The sequence below is a fragment of the Pangasianodon hypophthalmus genome, chromosome 20 (genome assembly GCF_027358585.1).
Source record: "Pangasianodon hypophthalmus isolate fPanHyp1 chromosome 20, fPanHyp1.pri, whole genome shotgun sequence".
Taxonomy (NCBI): domain Eukaryota; kingdom Metazoa; phylum Chordata; class Actinopteri; order Siluriformes; family Pangasiidae; genus Pangasianodon; species Pangasianodon hypophthalmus.
Window position 1 is genome coordinate 16,832,517 of NC_069729.1, and position 21,998 is coordinate 16,854,514.

The window sequence follows — 21,998 nt, forward strand, 5'->3', positions numbered from 1 at the left end:
CAAAGCCATTCATTCATTCCTCTGAACAAGAATCTGAGTTACGCTTCAAATTCTGAAATGTATTTCTTTTGTGGACACCACACATATCAAAAGGCAAAAAAAAATTTAAATCTCTATACCACAGAAAAGGAACAAGTTATACATTATTATGAAGGACATTCAAAAATGAATTATATTTACACTGGCTGAAGTTTTTTTTTTTTTTTCAGAATTCAAAGAGCATTATTCATGTTAACTGGGCTTTTATATACACATCTTAAGTGTGCTTCAGGAATTTGGGGCCATTTCGAGAAAAAAACAAAAAAAAAAAAAACACAGATTTACATTGAGACAGCTTTTGTCAGAAGGTCATAATGAACTATTAACACAACACAATAAAACAATAAAACACCCAAAAGACTTCTTGTTACATACGGTTTAAGATATCTAACAGACATGGTGCATAAATGAAGTACATTTGCATCATTATTACAGTATGGAAATTATAAAGCATGATTATCCTTTAAGTGTTGGAAACCAACAAACCACTTGTGAAAGTTGTGTGTGTGTGTGTGTGTGTGTGTGTGTGTTTGTGTGTGCGCATATATAAAAATTGCATGTACTGAACTGGTGTCTTAATCCAATTAACCTTTTAAACAACTTTTTACAACTGTAAACATTGTTATAGAAAAAAAATTCCCCTTCAACTCCCAGGACTACATAAAGTAAAAATTAAATATTGAGTAACTGCAGTGGAAGTATGTAACTACATACTTTCACTGCAGTTACTCAATATTTAATAATAGTTAATGAATAATATGCTTATTATTATACTAAATAGTAAACTGGGAGTTTAAGGGGTTAAACAAATTATTACACTTTATAAAAAAAAAAAAAATAAAAAAAAATAAAGTGACCACATCCACTATCCTGAATTACATAGATGACCATCTGCAAAGCGTGTCTTACAGAATTCACCACAGGTACAGTCTGGTTAGATTCAACCCCAATACAATTCAGTTACTGATGTAGCTATCACATAAGCTGAACTACATGCAGGCATGTTAGAGCATAAAGTTAAATATACAGCATTAGTACAAGTCCTTCTTTAATATGTGCTATTCACACGTGCAATTTCTTCCAAAAAATAAAATCCCGTTCATTCACACATACCATACACAAGTTTTTAGTAGTGCACCAACTCTCTCACACGCACACTTATACAACAACCAAAAACATCTAAAAGTGTGTTTTCGATACAAGTCAGTAATGGAAAAGGTACAAAATAGAAGATTCAATACAAATAAAACAAGCTCATGAGAGCTTCTCCCTATTCACCCACCCATAAAATGACTCTTCTCTCCTGTACTTATGTGTCTTTTTTTTAATATTCTGCATTCATTTTGCAAAAGTCATTTCCTTTAGTAAATCAAAAGCTTGGAAGGAAATGGTGGTAAGATTAAGTGTTTTGGATGAAAACTTGAGTCCAGGTAGAGATCAAATTTATCCTCATGCTCCTTACTCTCAAGCGTCAGATTCCCCTCTTTTCCTCCCCTCCTCCCCGACATCGCTGTCTTCAGACTGGCTCTTGCTGAGGACGAGGAACTGTCCGTCAGTGGTTGGCGGGTTTGGACGACTCGAGGCAGCTATCAGGCGGCTTTGTTCCTCCAAGTCCTGGAATTACGGTGCAGGCTTTATTTTATGACACAATAATATAATATAATAATATAGATATAGAATATATATATAGAAATATATAGTGATGGCACAGACAAAAACATTTATTTAAGACAACAGCACAATCGTAGCAAATCACTTTTAGAAATAACTATATATGCTCCTGGTGGCTTTGGAATGCTATTTTATTTTTTTCTTATTATATGGTAAAATGTTCTAATTGTGTGCTGTGTCTGTCTCTATACACATCAGATGGGACACAAAGGTGGCCTTATCTCTGTATAAGGACTTATTAAATGGCTGCTCTCAAATCCAAATGAAACTAAATGATGCAGGTGCGAACGGAGGATAAACCAGTTAAATATATAGATAAAAGATTCAAAGATGCTAGTAACTGCTGCTAGCATCAATTGAAATGTAAATGTATGTTGCCTGCCATAATCTGTGATCAAGCTCTATGTCTTTTCCATTAGACTTTCACATAAACTCTACTATTTTTTTTTTCAACTTAGAGGATTTAAAATAAGCCCCACTGCTTATTTCCTGGCATTATTTGTTACTTCACTTTCTAACATTTTCCTCAAAATTTTTGATTGGCTCAGTGAACCAGTTTCATCCTCTAAAAAAGCAGAGGTAGCCCATATAAAAAGGATGCTTTAAAATTGACCTCTGATGTTGTAGTGGGTGAGAAATGCAGCCTTGGCTCAAGACTAGACTTCATGAAACAAGCAGGGTCGTGGTCCATCAGGACTTGAGATGGATATTTATTATGGTGTAGAATTGAATTTTCTCCTCACACCTTTTCAATCTGTTTCTGTTTAGTCAGCTCTTCTTGCTGCTTCTCCTTTGCCTTTTCCAGCTCTCTCTGCTTCTGGGTGGCTTTGCGATCCTACAAAGAAATACAGCGGATTCATAAGAACCAGATGATCCAATTAACCTTGGACCCAGATGATGTACTTACTGTAATTACACTGTACTCACCATTTCTGAATGAAGGGCTATCTGTTTCGCTAGTCCCACACTGTCACAGATCTGACGAGAAAACAGACACAAACTGAGCTGAAAAAGCATATACAGGCTTACATTATACAGAAAACTATATTAGCCATCAGGCTTAAACATGCACTACATATAAACATTTTCATTGTACCTTCTCTCCGTCATTATTAGACTCAAAGATGTAGCAGACAGTGACAGGACGTCCGTCAACTCGCCCGCCGGCCGTATGCAACACGAAGCCGAACAGGCGCTTGTTCTCTTGATGAGATGCACACATCACCACACTGGACAGAGGGAACTGTGGAGAAAGAAACCGAGGCAGTGAGTCGGTGAAACATAGACCCATCCTTCTTTGCAATACGTAATCAGAAATTAATAAGATTTTTGATCTAGGATCATGCACATCATTACATTCTTACTCTGAGATGCTTGATATTGTCTGATATTCTGCATTCTATATGGATGGCTCAAAGTGAAAGTATGTAGAAAATGAATAAATAAATACTTGAGCCATACTAAATATATATAATCAGACCTACCCTTAATCTCGTGACTTGTGTTTGAGGGTCAATGAGCCTAGAAACAGTTCCAGAAAGACAAACTCTTAATAACAAGGTTGAAGAAATATTAACATGCAATGAATTTATTAACAATATGCCATGGAGTTATCTTACTTCAGGCAGTCGCAGGTGACAAGCAGATGGGACTCGGTCATTCTGAAGATGTTGTGGATGGCTCGGGCCGCCAGGATCTGCCTCATTGTCTCGTAGATGACGTCTGGGTTCTCTGTGGCCTTCACTTCCATGGATCCCAGGAAACGCACGATGAAAAGCTGGTGCAGGATGGAGTCTGTGAACAGAGGAAATTACATAATATACTTGAGCTATTTTTGACCTTTTCTAAGGAACTAAAGTATTTCTGGAATTCTAAGGTCTGTTTATGGGACATGTACCTTCAATGTCTCCGGATTGAACCTCTCCAGACTCTCCAAATGGGTTTGTCCTTCTTTCAGTAAGGGTGACAAAAATACAAAATAAAAAAACAACAACACTGGCATTATTTAATAAGTAAAAGAAAATCAGAATACAGCAATCTATGGGGTGTCGTGTGGAATAACTTATGAAGGCATTAGTGAGAGACAGAGCAACAAGTGACCTGCCTTTTTCCATTCTTGTGACATGTGACATGGTTAAAAATTGACGAGTGAGAAATTTAACTGCAATTCTATGTATTACATGTGAGGCAGTTACTGCACCTTTGGGTCTTGTATATTATTTGTATCAGTGAAATGGTACGCCACCTTCAACCTATTTGATTAACTATTCTCAAAACCCTTCTGTTGACTTGAAAATAATTGTAGACACTCTAAACTTTATAAAATGTACTTTAAAGCCTTTTAAGGGAATTCACATGTGTGTACTGTGAAAACTGTCACTGAAGCATTATAAAACACAAAAGACAGTCATGTCTCACTATGCAAATTTCCTGAGTTTAGAGTTTAGAGAATTTCAGAGTTGCATATTCATAGACCTGTACTTTCTAATGGTCATTTTCTGTGGAATTTCCATGTACATAAATTTATTATTCATAATAAAAAATGTTTTGTGGGCTTCAAAACAAGATAATAATAATTTTAGGCTACTACGATTACCCCAAAAGCAACAATAATACATGTTTAAAAGCAGTTTTATTGCAAGCATAAACAACTTGCTGCCAAACCACAAATGTTTAAAGAAAACTGTCCAGTGACTCATATTGGCTGACAGCTTTCTTCCAGAGAATAAATTAGAATTATAAGCACTGACCTGCCCTGGGCAGCACCTTTAGCCTGCGGTGTGCTCTCTTCACTGACTGGGGAAATGATATCAAACTGGATGGGAGTGTCTGGAGCCACCAGGGAGTCCAGAGACAGCGAGGAGAGAGCGGGTGACTCGGAGCCTGCTGAGCTCTGGCTGCCAGTCCGGGCTGCTCGGGGTCGGCCCTGCCTATAAACCAACAGGATTAAAAACTACTGTTACGTCTTGAACAGGAATAATCAGACTGGCCTAAAGGAAAACAAAGCCATGTGAGTGTGAGTGTGAGTATAAACCGATACTGACGTGCTGGGTCTAAAACTCTCATGCCGCTGCTGGAATGATGGTGACGGCGTCACAGCCTCCAGAGCCGACTGGTTGACTCTGGCAGCAGTTTCCTGTCAACAAAGTTTCATTTATCCAGTAATGTAGCAAGCCACTGGATTTCAGCATTATTTCTTTTTGTGATGAATGCTAAATTATGATTATTTTATAATCCACATAAAACAGAGTGAGAGTCTTTGATTTGAAGCTGACATTTACCTCAGGTTTCTCACTAAGATATATCCTCTTTGAGATGTTATTTATCGTTGCAATCCACTGAAAGGAAAAAAAAACACAACATTTCTGTAGCTATTGATCCTGCTCATACAATTAAAACCAAAGAATCGGAAATACTGTCAATTTATTACCTCTTCACAATCCTTTCTGCTCTCTGCTTGTAAGATGGCATTCCTACAGTGAAAAAAAAAATGTGCAAAAACAAAAAATATCATTCAGCACTGCAATCAGTAGCGAATGTAATTTATTTAATAAATAAATAAAATTATTAATTAATTATTTTTTTTTTTAAATTAAAAGTAATTTCTTTTAACACTTACAAATATAGAAATGCTGTACAAACAATAAAAGATGAAAAAAAATAAAAAAGCAAGAAAAGAAATTAATTTTAAATTAATTTAAACATATTTTAATATAATTAATTTACAGCAATTATAAAATTAATAAATAAAAACTAATTTAAAATGTATGTAAAGTTATATATGTATAATGTTATAAGTACATTATTATTATTATTATTATTATTATTATTATTATTATTATAGCAACCACAAAACAAGGCTTTTGTTAGTAAGTACGTCTATACTTGATGTTTAAGCTCTAAAAGAATGCATTAATAATTATCCAGCTCCTGAACAAAGCCACTGCTCAAAACAGCCTTCAAGAACAATAAATCTTCTTTCTCGACATCTACCAAAACACCTACAAGTCTACCGATAGGACTACATGAATAAAATCTTAACTTTTGATCATCAGTGATGAGATGAAATACAAAATAAACCAAACTCCTAATATGTCAGGTATTGATGTTATTAAACATACTTTTTGCCATCGAAGGAAAAGATTTGGAAGCAGAAGCGCCGATCCTCACAGTCCACTGCCATGACGGAACAGTTGTCTATGTCCATGACCAGCCCTCCTGCCACGTCTCCTCGAGACTGACTCATGAGGTTCCCTCCTTGTGTGAAGAAATATTGCCTCTCCCAGGTGGACGACACCAGCCCTGTTTTACTGGACATAATAAAATGAAAGTGCAAAGCATGTCACTCAAGCGGAAACATAATGACATGGCTATTAAATGAATCAGCTACAGACAAACATGTTATAATACACGTGCTTGTACTAAACTATAAACCAGCACTCAGGCTTTCGTACTTGCGAATGTTGAGGTATCCGGCTTTGCGGGTCAGATTGCGGTTAATTGGGATTTTATTAGGGTCAGGGTCGGGCATGTACACCAGATCACTGGCCTGCTCCAGATCCTGGATGGTCTGCTGCATTATGTCCACCTCACTGTCCATCTCCCTGCGTACACTAACGACAATAATAACCAATAAAATTCATGCAAACAATATTAACAACGATAATGCTAGCACTGTTAATAGCCTTATACAGCACATTTCATATATATGCAATAAAGTGTAATTTGCAGTATATATAACACATATACATGCATGTAATACATTACAGTACATAATATATACACATAATAAATATGATAAATACAACAAAATAGAAACCTTTTTATAATGTAAACTATCCAGCGAAAAATGTGTTTACCATATGTCACTGCCTATAAAGTAAGGATTTTGGAAAACAAGAAAGAGTGAAGAGTTACTTTCCAAAGCCACTCCTATATATTACAGCACACATGTTCTAGATCAGATGGCACCCATATTTTATAACAAAAACCCTTGAGGATTTCATGTGAGAGCCATCTTATTGCACTTCTCTCTTTAGTCCAAAAGGGTTTGTTCTGCTTCGAGATTTGTGCACAATTGTCAGTAGAAAAGCCTAGTAAGTAAGATCAAGAAAAGAAAAGAATATTAAAACATAATATGGTTATGGTTAAGAAAAATTGAATTTTGATGGGTTTTTTTCTAACTGGTAACAGACCACTGAGAAATGCCAAAGTATATTCCTGCACTTTAATGCATGCAGGTTTTCAAAAGCTCACAGACCTGCTTATCGTTGCTGTCAAGCTTGCAGAACGATGTTGGTTAAATATTAAAGGAGGAATAAGCTAATGTCAACATTAACGAAAGGGTTATGTGTTACAAACAATTGGATAAGCTTGCATCCGCCTGTGAAAATAAACTCTCCTGCTCTCTTAATTCCTGTCCTGCTACCGGGAGGTAATAACTGTAACAATAAATAAACCAATACAGGATGATTAATCAGGGACAGGATATTAAAATAGCAAAAGCAAACAGATAAAGCCTACTTCTGTACACTGGTTCCAATGTTTGTGAGGAAGTCTTCCCATTGCTGTGTGAGGTTCTCTGATCCAAGTTTGAAGAAACTGATCTGATAAAAGGAAAAAAAAAACATGGAATAAATTCAAACAAACTGTAGTAAGGATTTATAGCTGTCTGTCTGACTCCAAAGACTAGCTGAGTTTTATGATTTCTAAGAATGAACTATAATCGAGCTCAGAAGGCTGACAGTATGTTTTAAACTGCAGTGACCCTTGGGAAATGTGTAGCATTTGTTAGGGTTAGTGACTGAATGACATACCCCATAGACTAGGGAATTGGGAGTAAAACACTATTCTGGGCACAGGGTTAGTCTCCTACTATAAATTAATATACACGTAAAATTCTACGTGACTATAAATAAATGCAGAAAGGACATTGTTCATATCACACTCTCCAGTGTCACCCAAATGAGGATGGGTTCCCTTTTGAGTCTGGTTCCTCTCAAAGTTTCTTCCTCATATCATCTAAGGGAGTTTTTCCTTGCCACAGTCACCTCAGGCTTGCTCACTAGGGATAATTTTGTCTAACATCTAGGACTGTTTGCATGTTTTTGTTTCTGTTTGCATGCTTTTTGTTTCTTATGTTCTGTAAAGCTGCTTTAAGACAATGTTCATTGTTAAAAGCACTATACAAATAAAATAAAATTGAATTGAATTGAATACTACTGGGTTTTTTTTATATAACAACTTAAATTCTTGACTCCTCTCCAAAATCTCTAGTCCAAAACTCAATGTGCAAAATACAATCATGACTAAAATAACTAGAATTACATGAAAATGAGCACAAATTTAAAAAGGTTCTAAGATAAAGAAGCCAGTAACTACAAATCAGCCAAGTTAAACAAGTAGGCTATCATCTAGACTTAAGAGCACCTACAGACCTAATACCTGACATAAATGTTAAAAAAAAATAATAATAAATTGCTGTGATGATGACATATAATGGAGGACTACACTAAGGTAATTATAAGTAAGTGTTAGTTGTTAAGATGATAACTATTAACACTTATGTGTTAGTACAGGTATATTTCAGTTTTATAGAAGTATTTCTCAAGCTTTCAATTTTAAATAAAGCACTCTTGGAAATTAATTTTAATAAATTTTTCATAACTGATTAAATAAATACTGAAAGAGAAAAAAAAGAGAGTGTGTAGTTCCCCACCTGTGCCTGCATGTACCCCAGCAGCGGCTCCAACAGGGCAATCCTTTTCTTATACTGTAGCGTATTGAGTGCTGAGAAGTAGTGCATCATGGTCTGGTGCTGCTTTTTCCTTGAGGTGTAAACATCTTCCATCACTTCACCCTTTACCTGTAGTGAAGGCAAAAATGTTATCATTAGAGAATTCAGAAATCCTATTTTGGTACTGTAATATTTTATCTAGCAACGTGGGTTCAACAAACAAGTACAAAATCTCTGATGTAACTGGGTGTTTGATTCATTTCTGCATCATAGCAACAATTTCTATCTTCCTAAAGCAGTGAATATCCACAATATCCAAATCCACACTCATATTTCATCTTCCCAAAATCAGATCTAGTATAATTTCCTGTCCCACACAAGGAAACAGGACTCGAGCCAACCAAATCTGCAGAACATACGCTCTTCCCACAGCGGCCAAGCCAAGACTCAGTATGTGTTTCATTAAATGAAGAGCGTCACTGCAGCGTGTAACTGTGTTAATCTTCTTATGTGCGTAATCAGGCCCACCAGACCTGATTAGGCGATGATATCAAGTCACAGTGCAAAGACTGCACTGTATTTGTGTGGTGACCTGGGAAAACACTCCACATGGTCACATTTTGACATTTTCTAATATACTGGTTTAATAACTGAAACCTATATACAGTACTGTGCAAAAGTCTTAGGCACCCTATTTTTTTTAGTACAAACGTTGTTACAGATTTTTATTTTATGACTTCTACATTATTGATTCAGTACAAAAACATTTTAGATTTCCAAACATTAGTTTTCCAGCACAAAATTAAATGTTACAGAAAAATGTTTGTATGGCAGTAAAGAAAGCGGCAGATTACATAAGAGACACTTTTCAGACAAAAAACATAATGAAGGCTGCTGGGTTTCACTGCAGAAATAAGAAGCAAGTGTGACAGTCAAAGTCTCCAGAAGAACTGTGGCTGCTTCTGCAAGATGCTCAGTAACACTTACAGCTCATTTCCTTATAAAACTGCACACATTGTACCTGAGACTACTATTTTTTTTTTTTTAAAGCGAAGGGCCACCACACCAAATACTGACTTTGTTTCATTTGTTACTGTTTACTGCTCTTTATAGTATTTTTTTAAATGTAGAAACATTTAATTTCATTATTTTTGAAGGCATCTTTGCTCTGCAGCATTTCTTTGCATGTGCCTAAGACTTTTGCACAGTACTGTACATATAGGTTTCATTTTAATGAAGATAACCCTATTATTCAAATATTAAGCATATCGAATAAGCATATACTGTCATATTTATTTATAAATTAAAGACCTTTATTACTGGGAAACCCAAATTTTATCATAGTAACATCATTTTTTAGTTAATAAACTTTAGACTTGAGTGTGTCTAGCATATTTTTTTTAGTACATTCGATTATATTACCAGTAACTCAAGCTAATAAATAAATTAAACTAATAATAACAAATATGACCATTTTTAATAGCAACTGCTGGTGATTTACACGGTTGCCATATCATTAAAACATTAATAAAATCATACCTCACTTTAAGAATTTAACCTCAGTCCATTGCAATAACTGTTACGCTTCTTACCTTCTCATTCTCTTTCTTTTTAGACAGTCGACTGTATCTGTTGATGGCTGTGTCAAGATCTGTTATATAAAGAAAATGAAACGGTGAATGTGCCAAACTTGCTGAAGAATTCTTTTGCGTTTGTGATTCACGAAATGAGTCTGATTCTCACCATCGCTGGATATTTGAAACACTTCCTTCAGAGTGAGGATTTCTGACGGAAAGAAAGGCAAAAGAAAAATGAAAAAGACAAACCGATGATGCATGACTTCATGATAAACTGCAAATGTAATAGGGATATTCACCTTTTAAGTCCCTCTCTTTGAACTGAGTGACGGGGAACATCATGGCGTCTGCTAGCTGAGTGGACAGGACGGCTTGACAGGAGCTGAGCTGTGAAACAACAGAGAGAGAGAGAGAGAGAGAGAGAGAGAGAGAGAGAGAGAGAGAGAGAGAGCAAGAGAGAAAGAAGGAAGATAAATCTAATTGCACATGAAGAGAAGGAACTAAAAGCAGTACATTGTTCTCACCTCATCGATGACTTTGGCAAACTGCTGCAAAGTCGAGCTCATGACCTCATCGTCACCACCAAGTGGAAAACGCTAAGGGAATGAGAGGGTCAGTCTTTAATCTATTTATCAGTCCCTAAAAAGTGATTGTCACAGATGTTTCTCTCTAGAACATTATAAAATTCAGCTACATCACTATCTTTGAGTTAAGTATAAATTTGTGTCAATTTTGCCCTGAACCATTTTAAACCTGGTGAATTTAATGGCGTCACATTCCATTTTCCGCTTCCTGTTCTCAAGTTTAAAAAATAAATAAATAAATTTACCTGTTTTTCATACTCCTTCAGTAACTTGGAGGTCAGGTGTGTCGCAGCACTCAGTTCATTCTGTAAAACATACAAACCTTAAGATTAGATTCTCAGAAACAAAAAAAAAAAAAGGTTTAAATTGCTCTCTGAGCATTTCCTGTCGATGGCAAGAGAGTGTTTTTAGTCATGGCCTACCTGTGCATCATATATCCTTTGCATGGCTTTGAAGAGCTGATGGTAGTAGCTGGATACGGCATATGTGTCTTCCTCAAACACACTAAGCAAGGAGCGAGTCTGGAAAGAAAAAGAGGTGACGTATTTAACGTCAACATGACCATGGCTGCATTTTCATTTTACGCTGGGAGTGGAGATAGGACCGACTGGATCCCTGCTCTGCCATGGGCTGAGAAACGCTCTCGAGGACAGCCCGGTTTCTGTAGCTACTCTGCAGTTTGTTTTGTTGTTGTATTCCCCTACAGATTAATAACACAGATTATTTCATCACTGACTATCCTCCAAGATTCACTTGTCTAGTCTGAGTGGCAAATAAAGCAATAACACACGAGAGAGCATGTGTTACATTGACTATCACAGGCAAGGGTGTTCTTAAGTGCAACGCAAAGCAGAGTGCCGAAAACCCACAAACCCACGATACAATCAGTCTAACACACGCCCTCGTGTGGCTTATTGCTTTTATAAAACTGCAACAAAAGCAATATGATAAAAACCATTCTTGCTAATTATTAATATTATTCACAATAAAATTCTTCCTCCACAAAATGTAGTCTGTAAACAGTAAGCTTTGGTTGCTAAGCAACATAATGGGCAATTAGGCTATTCTGTAGTGTAAGAGTTTTATTGATTTTAAAATAATGCTAAATACATAATGATAAATTTTGGTCCCTGGTGATGTGGCAGCTAAGGATCCTGCGCTCTCACCACTGCAGCCCGGGTTCGATTCCTGGGCAGGGAACCAACCCAGCCACTGGGAGTGTGCTCTCAGCAACAACATGCTAAATGTTATAACTGTTCTTGTAGTTAATTCGTTCTTTGTCTTGTTTTACTTGTAAGTAAATTCCAATAAAAATACTTTAAGCAGATAAATTTTGGCCTAGCCTTTTGTCTCACAACAATGATAATAACAGAATTAACAGGAAACGTCAGCTGCGAGCGTTTAAATGCAGATCAAATGATAAGATATTAGACACGTTACAGATTTAAAATCTCATTCAAATGAGGTCCATATCAAATGAGGAAAAAATCTGATCTGTTTACACGCATGTAAACAACCTGATCTGAGTCAGAGGACAGCAACAACAACAAAAAAATCCTAAGTGCTTGGCCTTGTAAAGATGAAGTTTCATTCTGCTGAGCTTTCATAACGGTCAATGGTTGCTGAAACAGTATGAGTCACAAAAAAAAAAGCAAGAAAAATTTTAAGGAAGTGGATAAGGAAGGAAGCCAGGACATGCCAAGGATTTTAAACTGTGCCCGATCTCTTTAAAAAAAAAAGAGAGAAAGGAAAAAAAAAACAGCAAACAGAAATAAACTGCTGGGGGAAATATGGTGATAAAAGAGCAGTAATAACATCCAAAATTAGAGCTGAAATGGAAGATCACAAAATACACACTAGGGCTGCACGATACTGAAGAAAAATACGATATGTGATAACTTGTTAAACAATGCAATATGCGGTACGATAATGCTGTAAGTGTGTAAAATCTATTTAAATATATATACACACACGCACGTTTCATGTTGTTTTGAGGAAAAGAAGGCATTCTTTACTATCTGCATCAGCGTAAAACTTTGACTTCTCATAACATTCTGAAATATCAAAATCATTCAGTTATCGCGAGCCCTTGCGGTATGCATATCGCGATATTTACATCTGCGATATTTCGACAATTTCGATATATTGTGCAGTCCTAACACTAACACACACACACACACACACACACACACACATACACACACACACACACACACACACACTTATCCACAACATACAAGACTGACTCAAATGTAATTATCCTTAAATGCACATATGTGACACTTTTACTCTCGTTAATTAGTTTAACTCTGCTTATACGCGCCTACTCAAATAACCAAAGTTAATATTGCTATGCGGCTGAATCCAGAATGACTCGCTAACCTCTACAAGAGTGCCCTATACAGAGATGGATATAATGAGTTATGCAGCCTATGTAGTGCACTATCTATGTAATACTGAGTGATTTGGGATACAACCTTTGCTTATAAACACTGTCTCCTCCCAACATAAAACCTTCTCCACAAAGCTAACATAACTGGCTAAAACCGTTTATGAAAACGAAATTTTCTTCACATTTTCTATTTTTTAGCAGCATTTTCTGACTCACAAAGCATTTTAAAGACGACGACTGTACGCAAATAACTAGTCGCTATGCTAGTTCTTTAGCTAGCTAGCCACAAAGCTAGAATGCTAGCCAGCCCGGATGTGTTTACCTGAGGACTGTCCTCCAGTGTTTCTTCTATCGGCAGTTTGTCAATGCCTGGCATGGTTGTGCTGTTATTTATTTCGCAAAACTGACAGCGTTTTTAGAAAAAAAATCTCTTCCTGTTTGCTTTTTATGCAAGACAAATCAACAGCCAGACAGTGCCCTTCCCACACATACGGATATTCGGCGTTTTCTCCGCCTCTCATTGGCAGACAAACTGCGCTGTATCCCAAATAACTCCCTACCACCTTAACAAGTGCACTATATAGAGGAGGAAATAGTGATTTCTACAGCTTGTGTAGTGTACTATACATAGAGTGTGGAAGGATTTGGGGTTCAGCCTGGGTGTTGTGATGAGTTATTTGGAGTAATGTGGTAATAAAATAAAAGCCCATTTAACTCAACGAAGAATATTTCCACCTTATATTCCAGCTATATAATATTTAAATATTACTATAAACAAATATTATTATAAAATTTGTGTAATATATATATATATATATATATATATATATATATATATATATATATATATATATATAGATAGATAGATAGATAGATAGATAGACAGATAGATTTAATATCATTTATTAGGTTTGCATGAATTCTACAGGATTAATAAACCTCTCAGACATTTTGTTTGAGGTCAGAGCTGCTGTTTCAATTGGGGTGGCATGGCTTATTTCCAGGGTGGCAGCTACCACCCCTGTAGCCACACCCCTCACTAAGGGCATCTCTCACCACAGCAATTTGTCTTCAAGATATATTGTAGTTAATGTTACCATCCATATTCACAGTGACAACATTAACTACACATGAAATTAGGTTTTTATTTATTTGTCGCAAAGTCGCACATTGAGCTAAACACATTTACAAGGAAAAAGTACACACACACACACACACACACACACACACACTGTATGTTTATCTTCTTAACCTAAAAGGCAGTGTAACAAGATTCTGTATTTCTACAAATCCAGTATTTACATAAAATACAAGACTTACAATGTTTTTAAAAAAGCTGATTAAAAACTATACATGAATACACATTTTAACACATTTTTGTCATTCATTTAAACAGCATCTTAAAAAAAAAATGCAGCTTCATTTGAATGTGTTCATTAATGACAATCTATACATTTATCTACATATTCAATTATTTAGGTGCTAAACCCAGCCAAGCTGATCAAACATCAAAACATCATTTGTAGGAACAAAGAACAGTTCTCTGGATTTCAGTCATCCCTGACATTTCATATCTGTATGATTTTAACTGTTCCTAGCACATCTGCCTATAAAGATCATACTCTTTGTATAGGATGTATTCCTTCAGGCGGTTAGGCAGAGGCAGGAAGCTCATGAAGACTGGAGCTCTGAGGCGCAGCCGTCCCAAACGTCTCCTGATGGTCAGTCGGCACAGGTGCTGCAAGCAGCGCGCGTTCTCTGGAGGATTCAAGACAGGAAGTGTAAATCCATTAGTAACTGGACAGTGACCTGCCTTATCCATATCTCAGTGAAACTTTACTAAAAAAAAAGTACAGAAAAAGTCATAAAGGAAGCCTATAGCTATAAATCTATGTCACACCACACATATGTTCACCTTGAATCTTGCAGATTTCTGGCCACTGTTTTTGCTCCATCAGAGTTGCTTTCATTTTGCAGCAAAACCTGACATGGTCAACGTAATCCAGCATGATACGCACAACGCTTCCAGAGAGGTGCTTCAGCCAATCAACACTTATCACCTCACAGAACTGCAGGAAGCAAGCAAATCCCAGAAGAAAAATGACAACGGGTAATAAAAAATCATTTTTAAGGTAATGGTTCAGTGAAGCATCTAACTTCAAGCCTTTTCCATGCCAAATGTTGTGGATCAGCCATGACATGTTTGTTTGAAGCAAACAAGTAATGATTGTCTATCTCTCCCTTTTTTTTTATATAAATACATGGCAGAATATTGATATAATTGCTTCAAATGTCATTGTGCAATCTATGCAACGTCACTGTTATTCAAATTATTTGTGAGACAATATAATTATTATTTGTGAGACAATATTTACAAATTTACATTCAGGGAACAAAGTGATTAAAGTTATCCAAGATGGCTGTCCCATGTGGTTAGTCTTCAGCTACATGGTGATGTTTTGTTCATGTTTATAGATTAAAGTAATTCACATTGCATCCTCAACCACATCAACAAGTCTGTGTGATATCATTAAAGAACTGGATGTAGATATTTGGGTGAGACAGATTTCCAAAAAAGCAAATGTCAGACACATAGAGTATACTGGCAGATCAACTAGCGCAGAGTCTTCCCACTTCTCAGAATCATTGGTTAACCATCTGAATTGTGTAGCCTGACAATGCAATTTGGGTGAATCCCATCTCACCATGGTATCTTTGATGACAGTACTGCTCCAGCCCTCATAATCATCAGGCACGTGAGCTCTGTCCCCGTATGGACAGTCAAAGCAGCGTTGAACGTCATAGCCATAGTTAAAGAGCATCCTCAGTAGAACCTCATCCTTCAGGGCGTACTGCAGAGCCGAAGGGAAGTGCGTGGTGTTCACCCTGCAGAAGTAGTTGACGTTGGCGCCGTACCTTAGCAGGGTGTCGATCAGTTGGTAGTTGCCTAGACGCAAGGCCACTTGCAAGCATTTCACCGGGTCCTGGTTGGGCATCGCGCCAGCCTCCAGGAGCAACTTGGTGGAGCACACGTCTTCATTGGTTACTGCGAAGTACAGGACGGACCTGCGCTGGTCGTCGTAATTGCGTCTCACCCATGGTGAAAGCATGAAGTTGGGGTCGTAGCCGGCTTTGAGGAGCATCTCCAGACACTGTGTTTGTCCACCAGCTGCTGCCGAGTGCAGGGGGCTCATGCCGCTCTCATCCACTGCCTCCCATGTGGTCACAGGGATTAGGAGAGCCAGAGCTCTAAGAAAAGAAAACATCAGAATATTAATTCATACAAGTATACACTTCTACATTCACTGACCACTTTAATAGGAACACCTCTATCCCTGCTTATTCATGTAATTATCCAATTAGCCAATGACATGGCAGCAGCACAATGCATAAAATCATGCACATACAGATCAAGAGCTTCGGTTCAGAACATCAGAATGGAGAAAAATGTGAACTTTGACCATGACACGGTTGTTGGTGTAAGACAGGCTCTTTCAAACCATGAAGTGAGGAGGTTATTTTAGTCCCTGTAACATATTCTCCGTCTTTTATTTAATCTAAAATCTAATGTTCTTCATTTATATTATAGTACAACTTTGTTAAAAACCAATGACCCTCTCTGGGTCAATGGGACTTCCATTAATGAGTACTGAACCAAACAAGAGGGTTATTTATTAATAAATGAACAAAGTTTCCTGCAGTAGAGATGTTTACCCTTGTGGTAATGCTAAAAAAGGGCCACACATGCATTTTTATTGTGAATTTGCATATTGTTTGGAAATCTCAGTGATAGTCAGAAATGCCTCATACTTCACATATCCGCGATGGGCTACTCTGTGGATTGGCAGGTGGCCTGTGTGTTTGGGTATATTAGCATCAGCACCATACTCCAGCAGCAGAGAGATGACGTCAGGGTTCCCAGACGCAGAAGCTTCATAAAGAATTGTAGCCCAGTCTTGAGCTTGAGAATCCACATCAGCCCCTGTAGTCCAAATACAATTGCTTTATATTAAATAACCAAGAAATCAGTATAAAAAAAAGCACATTTAAAGGGTTTTTAATCTTAAAAAATCTTTAAAAAGTTTAATTAAAAAGTTACTTAACTTAAAAAAGTTAACTTAAAAAGTTAATTAACTTATAATTATTATAATTATAATAATTATTATTATACAGTAACTACTATAAATGATTCAGTTATGTCACATGTTGTTCTGGAGTTCTGAATTTGTTTCTCAAATTAACTCACAATTCATCCAACAATTTAAATTTAAAATCCCAAACCTACAAGTGGCCTTCATTTACATACTGGAACATGAGAGACTCTTATATTTTATGAGCAATAATGTTTTTCATATCACTTTTGCACTTTTACCAGTCTGCTCCCTCAAATGAATTCCCCCAAAAAGGATTTAATCATCTTTTTTTTTTTTTTTTTTTTTTTTTTTAAAAACCATAATGGGAATGAAATGATATTGCCCAAGTAATCCTGTCTCAAGTGTCTCAAACTAAATCAGTGCTACACTGCCATTTATGGTAGTGCTTAGCATTCCCAGACACACTTCCTGACCTCGGCATAGGAGTTCCTGCACTATCTCCGCGTGGCCAGCTTGCGCCGCCAGGGCTAGAGGCGTGAGGCCATACGTGCTCCGGGGATCAGGATCAGCTCCAGACTTTAGCAGCAGCTTTGCAAAATCCGTCAGGCCCAAATGAGCAGCTTCATGAAGGGCCGTTCTGCAGTGCGCCAACTTTAGGTTTACGTTGGCGTTGAAGCAGAGAAGGAGCTTCATCATGTCATAGTGGTTGTTGCGTATAGCTGTAGGAATGTAATGACACAGGCTGAGAAAATAGGATAGAGATAATGGAATATCTAATGGTAGCAAGTCAAGATATTTGTAATTGATCAGCCAAAACAGGGTTGGTGACTAATGGTTGCACTGGAACTGTGTCCGTGAAATTAATTTTACAGTAAAGGGCGTCTCTGGATACAAAATGTTTAAGAACCCCTGAGCTAAACACTAAAGTTTTGTTATGTTTATAGACTATGGTATGCCACATTGTGCCCTAAACCACATCACAGAGCCTGCAACAACACTAAAGAACTAAATGCAGGCACGTATTTACAGAAAAACCTTCAGGGTGAGAAGGAACTCCACTGTAGTAAGTTACATTCACTTTGTAGTGCCAGGGCAAAAATAAGAACCACATGCTGGATACTAAACATGTCTTGACTATGCTAACATGGCTTGCAGGGACCACAAGCACAAGAACATCAGGAGATAGGATGCTTTTCTCTAATATTAGCCATCTGTCATCTATTTATTTGCGACCTCACCTACTATAACAAATTAACCAGTTGAATTGACTCAAGGTGTCTCCTTTTACTAACCAATGACAAGAGGTGAGTCCTCATCATTGTCCAGGCAATCTGGGCTGCTTCCATTGTCCAAAAGGTAGCAGGCATTTTCCAAGAAACCCTTCTCTATAGCCAAAAAAAGGGCCGTCTTGCCCCGATGAGTTTTTCTAAACTTGGCGTCTGTGGGAGATGCTGTGGTAAAACAGTCATAAATGTCATAACAGGTTAGTGGAACAAATGTAACATCATTTAAACTCCCACCTAACAGAGATATGTGTACATGTGTGAGCTTGGTAACACTTTAAATCATATTGCCATGTTGCTCACTGGAACATCAGGTAATTTCTCCGCTGACCTTTGAAAGTGATCTCCAGGATGTGCTGGTTGTTCTGCATCGCTGCCTCGTGTAAGGGAATCTGGCCAGCACTGTCCTCCTCGGAGAAAGCAGACTGGTGGATTGTGAGCTTACGAAGTTCAGCTTCATCACCTGATATGCAAACAACAAACCCAAATTACTTACCCCAACATGCAGTACATGAGCAATTATCAAAAACACTCTCTACATATTCTTACCTCGTTTGACGGCGCTGGATATTTTATCCCTTTCTGGACTAGTCTGTATTATCCTGTGGACAAACAGACTACATGTAAGAAAGCCTTTAAAGGAATATTCCATTGCTTTTCAAAATAATTTCTATCCATCACATCTTTAGTACATGTTCTTTAATTACTGACAAAAATTTCAGCACATTACCTTTACTGAGGAGAAAAACAACAGGAAACAAACAACGTGAAATTGAGTAACAGCAATCACTACAATTACAATACAGATCATAGAATGAAAGATGTCTTACCAAAGCTGTTATATGGTTTTATCCATCTTTTCAATGAACAGCAAATAAAGTTTTTGTGATCAGACCTACACAACTATGCTAATACTACATAACCTTACATTCTTCCCATTGAAAAAGTATTCCCATTTTAGAAAAAATGCATTTTTTTAAATTATACATATTAAAAGCTTAATTAACTAATATCTTAAATTAAAGAATTCATGAAAGTCCTAGACAAAAATGTCATTTGTCATTTTTGTACTAAACAGCTGCCCTTAGACTTTTATTATAAGTGAGTTTCAAGTATGTTTTAATTCTCATCCATGGTAACCGCTCATATGTTACAGATCTGAGAAGTGATGTTGAAACATGCTGAATATTTCTTTACTGCAAATTTTCACCTGCATCCATCTGCAGATAAGATGTCCTTAAATTCAGTCTGCTTATTGTTTGCCAGAAGGCTCTGTTCTATCATGTACTGAGCCGCCACCTCTTCATCAAAAATCTCTCCTGATGTCTCAAAATCCATATTGGCAGTAACCGAGAACTCCAAACCACCTTCTCCACCATCGACAGTGTGCCCCAAAGAAATCACTCTGGAAGACCGACGCTGTTGCTATCCAACGTCATCCCATGAGGTTCCTTCTGGTCCGTAAACTTGAGCTAAAAGTGAGCACCTGAAAATGAGCACTAAATGGTCATGGACATACAACTGCATTTGTATGGGTTTTGTTCTGCTAAGATGTCAACATTATTGTGGTTATAAGCAACACGTAGCAAAAGCATAATCACGAAGTGTTTGCAAGACTGTAAACAAGTATTCACCATTAACATGCAGCTGTGAATTACAATTCTTGGACTAAATAAAATGTCACACCCCTTTCATCCTGTATGAATGTTTACGTTAGTGCTTACCTAAGGAGTTATACCGCTGGTAAATGTTGTGCGACTAATGAGCTGCCCTCAGGGTTATTTATGTCATGGCCCTGCTATAAATATCTGATCATGGGACAAAACAAGGCCACTCAAGTAGCCTGACCCAGTGCTCTTGTGCAATATATATCTACTGGGTTTTGCAGCTGAGATACAGCATGTGTATAATAATATTATTCCCCCCTTCATCAGCTTTTTTACTGTTATGCACATTAAAGCATATTACTCAGTAACTACTATGAACCATTTCCTAACTCCAGTGTATTAGGAAAGGCATGTAGCTATGAGAGGAAGGAGTGTAGTTCTAGACCTGATGACAGGTCTTGGGAGTTTAAGGAGTTAATGACAGGATAGCAGGCTGGAAGGCCTCGTTCAGGAGTGACGTAGCACATATTTATCAAAGTCTATGCATTGTGTCTGTGTGGATGCTGCAGAAGGAAGACTGATATTAAGAATATATCCTTTCTCAAAATAAAACCCTGTCACAGTTTTGTAGCTTCAGGCCACTAGATGGCAATGTGAAATGTGCATAAGCACTTTTGGTAGATGGATGCATGCTTTACCTTCAACCCATGAGGGAACGTGATTATTAACAGATGAACTGTATCAGATTTGTTAAAGCCATTGGCCTCCAACCAGTTTATATTATACTTTCCCCTTATTTCTGTTCTAAATGCTTTGAATCCTCTTACAGTCCACTGCTTTAGCAGTGTCTCAGCTGAGTCTTGCTTCAGTCATACATACTACCTAAGGGACTTATTTACATAGTATTATAGTGTATGGGACATTTAATATAAGAATAAATAATTATCATTCTTGAAATGTCTATACAAATGATTGTGTGTATTTTATGGTAGTTTGTTACTGTAAGGCAACGTAGTTATACAGTGGCACTTCACATCAGACTAGCTACATGTACACTGCAAGGAATTATACTCTGTCAGCTTAATAATAAAAAAGAATACATTGTCACTTGAAAATCTTAATGGCATTTTCAAAGTCTCTCATCAGCAAGGCATTTCCATCCACAGAACCACCGATCACTGGATGTTTTTTTTTATTATTATTTGTCACACCATTCTGTGTAAACTCTAGAGAGGTTGTGTGCGTGAAAATCCCAGGAGATTCTAAAATGCAGTTTCTAAAATATTCAACAACTGGCAACAACCATGCCATCCTCAAAGTCAGGGAGATCAGCTGAGATTAACTGAAGCAATCCTTCGATTTCTCAGCAACTCAGCAAAACTAAATTTGAATGTATGCACGTGTATCAGTCTGTTTCCTAAAAAAACAATTTAAAATTTAATAAAAATTCTCAAAGAGATCTTTAAAGCATGACTGTGTTTCCCTGATCCATGGCCATTTTGTGACACTTCGAAATAACTAATACAGGAACATTTTCTATAGCTCCTGAGAGTCTCGAAAGTCTGCCTTAGAGGTATTGCATGAACACCGGCAGGAAATACATCACAGAAGAGAGACAGAGCCTGACGTCAGTTCAACAAATAAAAAATGCAATGAAGTTGAACCAAAGCAATCTAAATGATCAAATGTTACCAGTGTTTTGACTGAACAATTAGTTTAGGCCATTTGTTGCTGTTCGTCAATAGTCTTTTTACTTATTTCCTGTAAGAGAAAAAAATGAGAATAAAGGAAAACAACGAAACTGTACAATTGTTATAATACATGAACACATAGTATACTCAAGGAATGACTCAAGGTTTGGTGTGTTGTGTGTTCTGAGATGCTTTTCTGTTCACCATGGTTGTAAAGAGTGCTTAATTGAGTTATTATAGACTTCCCGTCAACTCAGACCAGTCTGGTCATTCTTCTCTGATCTCGCTCATCAACAAGGTGTTTCCTTCCACAGGACTGTCGCT

The 21,998-nt window shown here is 37.1% G+C and overlaps 2 protein-coding genes across 3 annotated transcripts; both read right to left on the reverse strand.

Annotated features, from left to right (window-relative positions):
• Window positions 1-44: 44 nt before the first annotated feature.
• appl1 (adaptor protein, phosphotyrosine interaction, PH domain and leucine zipper containing 1) lies at window positions 45-13,534 on the reverse strand. 2 transcript variants are annotated; one of them, XM_053227226.1, is made up of 22 exons: window positions 13,322-13,534; window positions 11,030-11,128; window positions 10,853-10,912; window positions 10,548-10,619; window positions 10,323-10,410; window positions 10,190-10,231; window positions 10,039-10,097; window positions 8,429-8,575; window positions 7,234-7,316; window positions 6,165-6,323; window positions 5,832-6,020; window positions 5,141-5,183; window positions 4,992-5,048; window positions 4,755-4,846; window positions 4,461-4,640; window positions 3,608-3,657; window positions 3,330-3,504; window positions 3,195-3,231; window positions 2,807-2,953; window positions 2,638-2,688; window positions 2,456-2,545; window positions 45-1,653 (listed from the first exon to the last, which is right to left on the reverse strand). In XM_053227226.1, the coding sequence occupies exons 1-22, from the start codon at window positions 13,373-13,375 to the stop codon at window positions 1,504-1,506; spliced, it is 2,124 nt and encodes a 707-aa protein (XP_053083201.1). In that variant the 5' UTR covers window positions 13,376-13,534; the 3' UTR covers window positions 45-1,503. The 2 variants fall into 2 exon arrangements, with proteins under 2 accessions (XP_053083201.1, XP_026788713.3); XM_026932912.3 differs by having other exon boundaries at window positions 3,608-3,660.
• Window positions 13,535-14,124: 590 nt separating this feature from the next.
• Window positions 14,125-20,205, reverse strand: asb14a (ankyrin repeat and SOCS box containing 14a). Its single transcript, XM_026932813.3, has 10 exons — window positions 20,101-20,205; window positions 19,587-19,862; window positions 18,926-18,978; window positions 18,708-18,839; window positions 18,386-18,544; window positions 17,567-17,812; window positions 16,810-16,981; window positions 15,705-16,248; window positions 14,915-15,068; window positions 14,125-14,757 (listed from the first exon to the last, which is right to left on the reverse strand). Exons 2-10 carry the CDS (start codon window positions 19,712-19,714, stop codon window positions 14,594-14,596), a joined length of 1,752 nt encoding a protein of 583 aa, XP_026788614.2. The 5' UTR covers window positions 19,715-19,862; window positions 20,101-20,205; the 3' UTR covers window positions 14,125-14,593.
• Window positions 20,206-21,998: the final 1,793 nt, after the last annotated feature.